At 39.4% G+C, this 13,549-nt stretch overlaps 2 protein-coding genes across 2 annotated transcripts in view; both read left to right on the top strand.

Moving 5' to 3' along the window:
* LOC311287890 (Fc receptor-like protein 5) overlaps positions 1-13,549 on the top strand; it is a 291,105-nt gene that overhangs the window by 92,066 nt on the left and 185,490 nt on the right. The gene's annotated exons all lie outside the window — the stretch shown is intronic.
* LOC311287894 (uncharacterized protein) lies at positions 7,769-12,526 on the top strand. The gene is made up of 4 exons (XM_084405010.1): positions 7,769-7,924; positions 8,403-8,600; positions 8,815-8,911; positions 9,027-12,526. Exons 1-4 carry the CDS (start codon positions 7,919-7,921, stop codon positions 9,971-9,973), a joined length of 1,248 nt encoding a protein of 415 aa, XP_084261136.1. The 5' UTR covers positions 7,769-7,918; the 3' UTR covers positions 9,974-12,526.

Raw genomic sequence — 13,549 nt, 5'->3', positions numbered from 1 at the left:
ACTCACACACGTACACGCACTCACACACACTCACACACGTACGTACACTCACACACACTCACACACACAATCTACTCAGCCTGAAAAAAAAAAAAACAGTCAACCGAGCAACAGCCCTCAGCCTCCTTAGAATAAAGTCCGGGCAGGACTCCCGTTCGGCCATCACCCACAGACCCAGGTGGGCAGTGCTTGTATACTTCAGTGCAGTGCAAGCACAGGGTCAGCGAGTAGGGCACCCGGAACTCTTGCCTATATTTTCTGGAAAATGCACTCCAGTTCACAACACCTAATTTAGATAAAATACAGAACAAACAATATGGAATAATTTTAAAGAGAGGCATTAACATAGTACAGAGTCATACAAGGAATGTATTTGTTATATATTTTAAACATATTATAGGAAAATGTTAGACAAGATATTCTTGAGTGTTATTGGCTTTGTCTGTAAAATACCTAAGAGACTTACTTGGTTTATGAACAACAAACTTGTTAAAAAAGTTTGTCAACACAAACTTTAATTTGGCTTGAGAAAGCCTATCGTAAAAGTTTGAAATAGTTTTAAAGCTTGAAGGTTTTCATAACCTCATATTTATATATATATTTATATATAATAACAATAATATCAAAATACATTTAATCAATGTATTCATAGAAAAAAATATCCTACAATATATCTTTGTATATTACTATTAACTCTTAAATCCTATATTTCTTCTCCTGGTTTAGTTTTGCCACTGTATTTCTTTTTAAGGGCCTCTGTTTTAACCTATGGTTTTAACACTATATCCTAATCCCACCAAAACCACAGACACCACGCAAACGCGCGCGCGCACACACACCACACACACACACACACACACACACACACCACGCACACATACACACAGACCTACGCTGTCCTAGTTATTTGTGTGATATGAGTAAAGTTAGCACTACACGATCTCATTTTTACACCAATTAACATCACACTAAACGCCACTTCAGAATTAAAAATTGTAAAATAAAATAGTAGCTTGCCTGTAATGTACACACCATGCAGCGATGAACATCGGAAATGAAAACATGTTAGAATCACGTCATGACTTTACGCCACTAACCAATGAGAAGAGTATGGAAGCAGATTAGTCTCAAATATAATTCACGCAAAAAACATGATTCACAAATGCGTAGACAATTTCACATGCATGAAACCTAATTCACGTGCACACACAAAAAATCCACGTGCGTGAAAAAAAAATATATTCACAAAAATCAATTCACATGCGCAAAATAAAATTATATACTCATAAAATACATTTCACAAATGCAAAACACAATTCGTAGATATACAACTGTGCACAAAAACCTTTGAATGTTTAAAATGTACGAGTGTATCCTTGCATTTGAATGTGCAAATCGTCATTCACGTACGAATCGCCTTAGATATGTGTGTGTGTGTTTTTGAGACTTCGCTGGCAGCATAACACTCGTAACACAGAGCAGTCGTACTCTTTAGCCAATCAGATTTAAGCTTATCAATCGACCAATCAGTATCACATGAGGGCGGGCCTACCTACATGTTACGTCATCAGCTTTCGACCAGTTCATGGCTGAGCAGAGGTAAGTGCAGTTAATCGTTCATTTCTGTGTTTAGAAGTTAGAGATCAGTTGAAGCAATAGTTTATTAACTGCTGTTTAGTCCACATGTGAATATAAACATGTATTTTTAGTATTGATGGATTTTCATGTCCTGTCCACCACACATTCAACCTATGATAATGTATGTAATGACGTGCATATATAGGAGACATGTTTTGATCTGCATTGTAGCGACAATGCCTGACATGCGGTCACATGCTGTTCCAATTAGTAATTCCTTGTTTCCAAACACATCCTTCGTTGTCTTTTAGACAACGGGTCTGTCCACGGCGTCACTAAGTCTGCTTGGACATGTCAAAATGGCAATCTGGTGTTCCCCAGAGGGACATTTTAGTCATAAAGAGGACCCTGTTTTTAAGAACCCCTTGTAAAACCCCCTAGTTCAGCTTGGACTTCCTGTGACTTTACAGCCTTGTGACATTCCACACACACACACACACACACACACACTCGTGGACTTTCAACCAGAAACCCACCACGAGATGCAACTGAAGCACATTTCCATATATGGACTTCCACATAGTAAAATTTCATTTTACCATTCATTACAAATTTATAATAGAGGTGTGACTTGCTAGAGTAAAATCTTTAATTCTGAAGGTTCATGAAAGAAGTTCCTCAATAGTGTCTTGTGGTAACCCTACCTCAGACCATAAAACTTTACAACCCAGGAAAACTAACATTCCAGCGAGTCACGTCCCAAACGCACCACACACACACACAGAGATTTCCCAGACTTACCCACATAGGACATTACCAAAATGGTGATATATTTCTGAGGTGCCTTTTGTTATGACCATGTCATATTGGGGTGTCTACGATTTCGTCATGTGGTAATCAAAACTTTAAATTAGCTTTCCTGTAGCTCAGTGGTAAGAGCATTGCGTTAACAACGCAAGGTTGTGGGTTTGATCCCAGGGGATTGCACATACCTATGTATAAATGTATAGGATAATGCAATGTAAGTCGCTTTGGATAAAAGCGTCTGCCAAATGTAAATGTAATGTAAATGTGTATAATTCTGCATATCTCCTGTAACTTTGCATTTCTACAACCTTCATGTGATGTGTCTGATGTCTATGGAATTCTCTCAATATAACAGAGCCAAATTCCAATAGCAGAATGCAGTAATATACATTGTTTACACATTTCATATTTCTGGAACTGGAAGGTTTAAGTCAATCGTCCCTGTAACTCGAGCCAGGAGATCGTTCCAAACGAACAAAGGATCTTCCCGCTAGAAAAGATCTCGACAGCTGATTCGTCCTCCTCGAAGAAGGGGGGCGGTACTTGGGACACTGATAAAAGTCCAAACCTTCAGTTTCCTCCCTCTCTTCTCTCTTCGATCGCTCTGACCTCCTCCTCTCCTCCCTGGCAACGCTTCTCCAGGAACCTCTGGGAAGGCTTTGGGCCTTCTCCTCAGACCAACACATGTTCGAGTAGCTGCCTTGCCTTTGCAACTAAGCTCATCCGTGCCTTTCCCCTCAAAAAGGGAAATGATCTAACTTTCTCGGTAACTTAAATTCAAGTAAGCCTTTACATCGTCTTGCGAAACGACCCAGAAGACGAAGCCAGACGCAAACCAGCCGGACACGCGCGCCTCTTTTACAGCATCGCACTGAAAGAGCACAGAATTCTGCAAGTATATTGAGTTGATAAAAGTTGATTTCCTGGTGTCTCTGAGGTCTGTGAATTAAGTTACCCTTTCTTCCTCTTCTCTTTTCTTTCTTTCTTTCTTTCATTTCATTCTGATCACTTATGTTATTGTTTGGTTATATGTTGTTTGTTTATTGTTTGCATTTTTACGTACGTTTATATTCGTAGCTCATATAATCTCTAGTTTTGCATTTATTAAAATTCATAAATACTTTTCACTGCCTCTGTGTTTGAAGAATCCACTTTTTATGAAGTCAATGAAATCAAAGATCTTATTTAAGCTACAAGCTCGATATTAGACTACATTCAGTAGTTTTAATTTATAAACTCAGAAAGTTGGGTGTCCGTGGCCAGGACATGAAACTCTCTTGAAGTTTGTGAATACCTCTTCTTGACTGTAATGATTTTACATTTGTTTCGCTGGACGAATTAAATGTTGGTCAGATAGTTATAGAACAAGGTAATCTCGATAATTGATAAAATAAATGTACATGCGACTTATGAATTATGACCATGAGTCATAAATATTAATATTCCCAAGATTCCCCATATTCTTGAGCTAATTCATATTTACCCAGAGTCGTATACGCTACAGCATATATTATGTAGTTTTATTGTTTCAGATTTCCAAGACAGATGATGTATGAAGTTGCAGACAACCAGTACTGTGATCTTACCATTTCAACTGTAATTCTTTGAAAACAGTCATGTTGCAAGCCATCCATTTTGACAGTTGTTTCAACAAGTGGTTGAAAGTGATGCATTGTTACTGTATTCATTTGTCTCCTGCGGACTATATGTACACGCTTTAGGAATAAAGCATTGCTATGCATGCATTATTAAATGTTCTTGTAATAATTAAAAGATTCAGACATAGGTCAATTTGATGTACACGTTTTATTAATTTGAAACTTTCTGAATCCTTTGGGAATAAAATATATAAAATGACTTGATCATGATTAATGTTCCTGTTACATATGAAGATCATGAACTGACAGTCTAAACTGTGAAGCACAATATTCAGTACAGAGAAATATACGTCTCTTCAGGAGTTATGAGATCCAGTCAGAGTGTACTTTGCTTTTAGAGTATATAAATATTAGTGCAATACATCATGTGAAAAGTTAACAAATGAATTGTGTTCAGTCCGGTCATCAGTAGACCTCTCTGTTGCACATTCAAATGCAAGGATACACTCGTACATTTTAAACATTCAAAGGTTTTTGTGCACAGTTGTATATCTACGAATTGTGTTTTGCATTTGTGAAATGCTTTTTGTGAATATATATTTTTTTCACGCACGTGGATTTTTTTTTGTGTGTACGTGAATTAGGTTTCATGCATGTGAAATTGTCTACGCATTTGTGAATCATGTTTTTTGCGTGAATTATATTTGAGACTAATCTGCTTCCATAGAGAAGTCCTTTAGGTCTAAGGAAAGTTTCAGACTCTGTGGGAGTTTGTTCCATTCTTTGATGCCTTTAAATGAGAAGGCTGTCTATGCAAAAGCCGAGCCACGTTTAGGCAGTCATTGCGACTCGTGGACCTGGAGCTCCTAGTCATCTGTTCAGAACAAAGCTGGACAAATGTTTTCAGGGGTGGAGGTGCAATATTATTAAAAATTTTAAAAACTAGTCGCACATTGGCATACACAATTATATTATCAAAGTTTAACATGCTGTATTTTCCAAGAATCAGACAGTGATGGTATCTCAGTGGCTTTTTGTCTAACACTTTAACAGCTTGATTATATAAAGATTTTAGAGGTTTTATTGCTATTTCACTCGTCTGTGACCAACAAGAAATACAATAATTAATATGAGGAATTATCATTGCCTCCAAGTACATTTTTGCAGTATCTTGAGTCAGTGTATTCTAATATGTCTAAAAACAGACAAACTGTATTTTAGCGTGCAGCAGATTTTCTTAACATGTTTTTTAAAAGTAAAGGTTGAATCCAAAATAAGGCCTAAATATTTAAATTCCTGTTTTGGAAAATTCAGCGTTTCTTATAATCATTCGTTTAATCATATGTTTTCTGTGAGGGTTTCTAGCATCCAAGGGGGGGACAGGGAAGCGAGAGGCAATTTAGGTCGTAGATGAAGGCCTTTGGGTGTCTCAGGGACAAAGAACAGTGTGACCTGCACCAGGGGGGTAGAAACCAGTCCGAACTAGCTGAAGATAGGGGGTATCTTTCTGGAAATTTACAAGAAACCTGGAAGGAGGAGTTCTTTTGCCGAGAAACTGTATAAGATCTGTATGTTTTATTATGTCTATTAGGTATTCTATTTCAAAGCTGGGTGGCTGCGGCTTTTGTGAAAAGAATCCTCATTGAAATAAACCTTTTCTCTTTATTACAGTTTTGTCTCTTGAAAGTTTTCTTACACCTCTGATGCTGGTTGATATTAACTTCTCAAAATTGCCATTACAACTTGGTGTCAGAAGTGGGATCCTGTGCGGATCTTCTTCTCCTGGTCCTGAAGAACGGATTTGGACGGAACTGCAAACCCGGCGGCATTAGGCAGCCATCTCATACCCCGACTGTTTGAGATAGTGACTCAACAGGTTAAGGGAGAGAGCCAATTCCGGCGTTCAGGACCAGGGGAGGAACTCCCACCAGGATCAGAAAGAATCCGCGGCAATTACAGAAAAGAGAAAGCATCTCTGGGTAAGAAACGGCAGAATTGTTTTATTGATGTTAAGTGTGATTTGATAATTGTGAGTGAACGTGAACCATATTGGCTGAATTTGCTTTGGGTATGGGCGAGAGGTGATTTAGATAATCACAATTTTTGAGGGAGAAACTGATCTGACAGATTCAGACCGGTTTCTGCCACACTTAGCTCGTTAGTGGACAGGGGTACCACTGGTGATTCAGATAATCACAGGTGCTGGTTAATTGGTTTTGCTCGAAGTCTCTGTAACCCGAAGAAGTCTTGCAAGGGTGGACGGAAGAGCCACGCCAGATTAATTGGGTGAACAGAAGATTTTGAGTAAAACATAATTACAAAAGCACAGCATATTTGCTGAAACCCGACCGATTTTGGGTGAAATAAGATCGGGTCTGTTGAAGACGTTTGACAGATACTGCAAGACACGTGTCGAAAGTGAAATCCAGAAGGGAAATTCAGCCAAAAATGGGGTCATCTAACAGTAAATTAGATCATTTTTATACACCAATTTTCTGTCAAATGAGAAATAATTATGGTGGTAAATGTATGGTTGACATACAGAAACTGATCAAATATCACGATTTCCCCGAGGCGGGAACCTTGAGTAAAATAAGACTAAATGTAGTAAAAGAGTCAGGTAGAAAAGAACGAGGGAAAACAGAGTAGCTGCTGTGTGTGTGTCAAACATGTGTGTAAGAACTGTGAACCGACTATAATGTGTTGGGTAGAAGAGGCTGACAGGCGAGAACGAGAGCAAATACAAAAAGAATTGGCATGTAATGCTGAGAATGTTGTGTGTGTAAAAACAGTTCCACTGGAACAGAATGCTACTAATGAACCGAATGTATGTGCTTTTCCACATGTGACTGAGGTGGCAACGGCTCCGCCGCCTGCCTACAATACAGCTCACTACCCAGTAGGCAGAGATACCGGCCCTCAGGCTCGATCTGGACCGCTTTCCACCAGCCCCGAGAACAGCCCAAGAAGCACGACTTGCAGAAGCACGAGCACAAATTGAACTGGCAGAGGCAGCCCAAAGAGCAGCGCAGGCAGAGACAGATGCAAGAGAAGCGCGAGAGGGGGCAGAGGCCGCAGAGCGAGTGGCACACAGACTAACAGCGCAGTTTCATGCACAGTTACACGGGCGTTTGAGTGCAATGCTGCGGCACGCTACTCACGCTGAAGAGGACAGAAAGGAGAAGAAAAAACCCCTCACAATGGTGGTTATGCAACAACGACAACCTAAACAACCCAACAAACCTGCATCTTCCCGTTCAAACCCTGCTAACCGAAAAGGACAGAAAGGAAGAGCTGCTGGAGGAAAATGGAGCTGTTATGTTTGTGCCACAAATGCCCACTCGCTCCGAGACTGTACAAAATATAGAGTGTGCAAGAAGACGGACACTGGAGCAGAGCGTGTCCCACCATGAAGTCGGATTGAACCGAGGGGGCTGGAGAGCGGGACGGAAAGAGTCCGGTTCTGGCCAATCTCTGGCTACAGCAAAGGGAAGTGAAAATACTTTTACTAACACACACACACACGACGCACACACAAACACATACACTGATTTTCTTTCTGCTACCTGCAATGAAAAAACTGCTTGCAAATCTTTTTGTGTGTCTGATGAAACTTTGAGCAAAGCTATGACTGATACTTTGAGCAGTGTTGTGAATGACGAATGTATGAGATTGTACAAAAGTACAGGGTTTCCTGAAATGCCGATAGGCCTTTATCACAGTGCGCGTGACGTCACTTCCAACAGCGAGTAGTAGCGTAAACCGACATCCGGTCGAGTCTGTAGCAATGGCGGCGGCGCGAAGGTTTTCAATATCACTGCGGAAACTTCCTCAAATCACCAACGTTTACACGATTGTGGAAAATCTTTCACAAACTAAAGTATCCAAATTTGAGAAGGGATATAAATTCTTCTTTGAAAACTACATCTTCAATTATGAAGGTAAGTTTCATTTTAACGTTTGTTTATTCTCTCGAAATGGCTAACATGCTACCTAGCTGGCTAAACCATGATTGTCTTACAAATACGCAAACCGATACAATTTTCAAGTAAAAAACGATTTTTATTTTGCTGTGATATGGTAGTGTGATTATAATGCTGTTTTTGTGCAATACAGTATCTGATGTTGTAGATAGTGAGGTGATTATCAGGGCACAGTGTTACCGGTCCATGAAGAAAAACGAAGAGCCACACTCTCTTCAGGTTACCTGTTCAGGTTTCAGAACTTTAGTTAGGTCCAGTTCGAGGACACAAATTTGATTGTGTTTATAGTTGCTACGGTTGTAGCGGGTTAAACTGCGGTTGCAGTTTGTTTGAAAAAGTGTTCAAATGAAAATTGTTAGACTGCTGTTGCAGTCAATTTATGTTAATGTTTCATTTGTATTCTAATTTTAAACCGTATAATGTTTTATTTATTTAGATTTCATTTAAAGTCGACGAGAATCCTCCTGTCATCAGTACTTTCTGCTGTTCCTGTGTGGCTGGGAAAGAGCTATGCAACCATTTGGTTGGCTTGCTGTTTCAGAGTGCACACTACAGCATGATGAAACTAAAGACGGTACCACCCACTATACCCAGCACAAGCTCTCTACAGACTTGGCACAGGCCCAGGACTCAGGTATAGTAAACAGCTATTAACTATTTTATGCATGAATTATGACAATATCAGACAGTATTGTTTTCATTGCTACAAGGACACGAAAAACAAGTTTTGACTTTCTAGCTGTCCACTGCTGCAAACTGTAAACATAAAAGGATTTATTTAGAAAAATTAAGCTTTCAAAGTTTATAAACATGCCCTCAATAATAACATAATTTTTATTTTTTAACAGGGAATCCATCCTGAAGCAGTGGATCGATTACTTGTGAGGAAGCCAAAAACCTCTAGCAGAAGTGGTATTAAGTCCACTCTTTACAGGGCCTACACAGGTGATTACATTTACATTATTTTATGTCTAGCAAAAAGATGTACAAATTAAAGGACTTTTTAAAGTATTATTTCTATTCTATTCTCTTTTTTTTTTTTTTTTTGCTTTGTTTTTAGGTCCCCTTCCCAATAATTTGCTGCTCTCTTCTGTGGAGTCTTTAAGAAGTGTCAGGCCTCAGCCACTGATCTGCAAGGTTCTGCATGGCTTGTCCGAGATGAATCTGGTGGAGTCTAAGTTTGGCCTGGTACCCAAAGGTTCTTTGCTGTCCTATCAGTGCCCTGCTGAGTCATCAAGGGATGCTGTGAAACATCCAGAAGCCCCTGCTTTCCCTACGCTTCCTCTGGATGGGTATACATTTGAAGGGAGATTTAATTTTGTCCCGAATTTCCATGATATGTTGTTCTTAGAAAGCTTGGCTGTCACTCAAGAACTAAGCACAATAATTGAAAAAGACACACGGGACCAGTCACAGTCTGCTCTATGGAACCAAATGCGTACACCACGCATTACATCCAGTAGATTCCGTGAGGTGTGTCATGTCAGAGGAGAGTCGACTAGCCAGGCACTAGCTGCTCGAATCATCAAAGGGGTTCGTCAGACTTCTGCAATGAAGCGTGGACTGGATCTTGAGCCTGAAGTGCTATTTCAGTACTGTAGTATGATGAATGTCAATGTTTTACAGTGTGGGTTTGTTATACATCCTGATGCGCCACACCTTGGCACAAGCCCTGATGGCAGAGTCTACGACCCTACTGAGAACCCTCCCTTTGGACTTGCAGAGGTAAAATGTCCTGACGTTGATGACATTTCTCAGGTGACACACATAAAAGTTGTCAACGGTCAAGCTAAGTTAAAGGAAAGCCACAAATACTACTGGCAAGTTCAGGGACAGCTTGCAGTAACAGGACTGAGTTGGTGTGACTTTATAACAAATACCAAAACAGACATAACCATTCAGCGCATCTGGAGAGATGAGAGTTTAATTGTGTTGATGAGGGACAAAGTAGACAATTTTTTCTTTAATACATACATGAATGTGTATTTTAACTCTAGGAGTTGTTAAACTAATACTGGTAGTGATTGATTGTTTATTGTTAAAGGTCAAGGTCACACAAAAAAGAAATGTATGCAATAATTTAATCACCCTGGTGCCATCCTGGATGTACATGATGCACAGTATACATACATGATATATGAATATAGATCATATATAAGGATTTTATATCTTATTTATCTATATATATATTTATATTTTAAATCTTAAGAGTGCTGATGTGCTTAAACTAGTGCTGATGTTGATTTATTGTTTACTGTTACATGAACAGTTTACCCAAAAATGATATTTATGCCACAAATTATGGCTTAAATCTTAAAGGTTCTTCAAATGTCTATTTTGGTTGAGCATCTGTTTGTCTTAAATGTTTAATAGTGCCTATTCATAACTAAGTTCACTGTAAATTGTTAACGAATAAATGAGAAATTGTAACAACTGAGAAATTGTAACATTTTAATTGTCACAATGCAGTCAATACATATGTAAAAAAAAAAGTGGTGCAATAAAAAACAATTACAATTTTTAAGTTTGCAACTTTCAAGCTCAATTACTAAAAACATATTGCAACATTAAATGCAAGTTTTCACAATTCAATATTTTTGTACAAATTAAACTATAAAACAGACATTTGATTGGTGGCAAATTAAATCATTTTTCTTTTCTGTATAAACGTTCTATACAACATCATTTACATTAAGTGGGCCTTTGATAATTAGCCATTAAACAGCAGTTTTCACAATTCAATATTTTTGTACAAATTAAACTATAAAACAGACATTTGATTGGTGGCAAATTAAATCATTTTTCTTTTCTGTATAAACGTTCTATACAACATCATTTACATTAAGTGGGCCTTTGATAATTAGCCATTAAACAGCAGTTTTCACAATTCAATATTTTTGTACAAATTAAACTATATAACAAGACATTTGATTGGTGGCAAATTAAATCATGTTTCTTTTCTGTATACAAGTTCTATACAACATTTACATCAAGTGGGCCTTTGATAATTAGCCATTAAACAGCAGTTTTCACAATTCAATATTTTTGTACAAATTAAACTATATAACAGACATTTGATTGGTGGCAAATTAAATCATGTTTCTTTTCTGTATAAACGTTCTATACAACATCATCATTTGCATCAAGTGGGCCTTGGTAATTAGCCATTAAACAGCAGTTTGCCCATATTTGGTTCACTGTGCCTGTCAGGGTAAGAGGAATGGTAGAGTCCCAGATGTGGTTTTCTTTGATTCGCCGAATGACTCTTTCCACCACAATCCTTAGACGGGCTATTGATTGTGTATGTTTCGTCTCCTCTTTTGTGAATTGGGCTGCTCTTTTGAATGGAGGGATAACAAGCCTGGCTCCCACATTCTCAAGCAGTCGCTCTATGGTAAAGCCTTTATCTGCCATACAACAGTCTCCAGGCTCCAGCAGTTCCAGAAGTCCAGACTGTTTTGTTATCTCCCTGTCTGAGATGGATCCAGTGAACAGCTGTGAAACAAAGGTTATGGCCCCACATGGAGCAACACCAACCAAGCCTTTGAAGGTAGGGTAGTTTTTGTAATGTGAAAACATCTCCGACTGTAGTGTAAGTGCTGAGGGGTTTTCACATCTGACCTCAGTACAGTCCAAAATAACACGGACATCTGGGAAGTGCTCCTTAAATTTTGCTGGCATGGTTGCTCTGACTTGCTCTTTGGTCATCCAAATAGGCAAGGACCCCAAAACAAGGTACAGAAAATTTGCCCATGTTATGATAACTCGACTGACCGTTGTTGTACTCACATTGAAGATATCTGCCAAGACCTTCTCTCGTAGACCTGCAGACACGCGACAGCAATAAAGGAAAAGCTCGTCAATAAGCTGAAGCTTTCTGTTAGGGCTTGGTCCTGGAACCGTCTCTAGACCATGTCTCTGTGCCTTAGACCAGTACACAAGGTTCGATGCTGATGGTTCTATTGATGCCCAGAAAATCCTGAAAACCTTCTCTGAGGGAAAACGTGTGTAAAATCGGAAGTCGTCATCCGAGAGACAAAATCGATTTATTTGAATGCGGGAGACAGACAAAGCTTTCACTTCTGCCTCCAACTCTCTAATTCTCTCTGCTGCAGCATCCAATAGATCTGGACACGGAGGTGTTGAGTAGTCATGGTCTGTGATAGGGACGGGTCCGTAATAGACAACAGGCTGTTCATCACTGACCTCAGATTCACTGCAATGTTGGCGCTTTGACGTTATCTTATCCAGTACATTGGGTCGTTTTTGGCGAACACTCCCCCAGTTGTTCCATTCAAACCTGGACGGTATAACTCCACGTTTCAAGCGTTTACGATCGGCTGTTGACGAGTAGTCAGATTCCGTGAAGTGTTGCCCGCAGACGTATGTACTCCCTTTTAAAACTGCAAAACTTTTGCCTTCATCCCGCCGAATAGAATGAATCCACATTTTCTTCACTTTTTCATCAGTTGGAAAAGAATGAAAACTGAGATACGGCTGTTTAGTAGAACTATTACAACATTTAGGAACGCAACAACAATTCCTCGCTGTGCTCGCCGCCATTGCTACAGACTCGACCGGAAGTCGGTTTACGCTACTACTCGCCGTTGGAAGTGACGTCACGCGCACTGTGATAAAGGCCTATTTACCCGTTATTAGTCAAGGGGGTAATTATTGAATTTTTGGTCGATTCTGGTATCAGTCTGTCCACGTTACGACCATGTGATTTACCATGTTTTCTACGGGAAAGTGTAAATTAAATTTGTCCCTCTGTGCTGATTCTTATGGAATTAGCATTGAGGAGGCACCACAAATTACTTGTTCTAAATTTGAGCCGAAGTGGGCTTGTGTCTGGCAAGTAAATAAGGGCAGAAAAGATTTTGAAATTGGCAAAAGATCGTACAGACCCAGTCAATACAGAGTTTATGACAAATGACAAAATGCATTGTACATCACATGTCGTAACAGAACGAGATTCAGACTTTGAAAAGATGTGGTTTAATTCTGTGAAGAATGAAAGTGTGAAATTTGACCAGATTTTCTGGACAGAAAGTGTGTGTGCGCATTGGCTGCAGTGTTGACAGAAAGTCAGAAAGCTTGTTATCTTATGACAGAGAACACTGCCTGCCACTTATCTGTCTCCAAGGCCATAAGCCAGCAGTGGAGAGATGCAGGCCTTTTTGTGAGAGAGTGTCTATCGGCCACAGACTGGGTGAGAGTTGACACACACACAGCAGAGAGTCAGAGTATGGGAGCATTTAAAGAGAAATGTGACTGCTATTGGGAAAAATGTGACAACACAGGATGAGAAGGATATTTCTGCCTCAGAAATTGATATTTCTTTGGCACAAATATCACCAAACTTGTGGGCAAAAACAAAAACAAAAACAAATATGATGTGGGGCTGATAAAAGGTTGTGAGCCAGTTGTAATCACACCAAAATCTGATTTCAGACCATGTAAGGCACAGTATTCCCTGAAACGTGAAGCAATAGAGGGCATAAAACCAGTGTTTGACGCTCTGTTGAAAGAGGGTGTAGGCTAATTAGGCCTTGTGATGGTTCACAAGTTAGAACCGAAATT

The sequence above is a fragment of the Rutilus rutilus genome, assembly GCF_951802725.1.
Source record: "Rutilus rutilus genome assembly, chromosome: 3".
Taxonomy (NCBI): domain Eukaryota; kingdom Metazoa; phylum Chordata; class Actinopteri; order Cypriniformes; family Leuciscidae; genus Rutilus; species Rutilus rutilus.
Note: the sequence above shows the minus strand (reverse complement) of the source record. Positions and strands in the feature narration are given on the sequence as shown.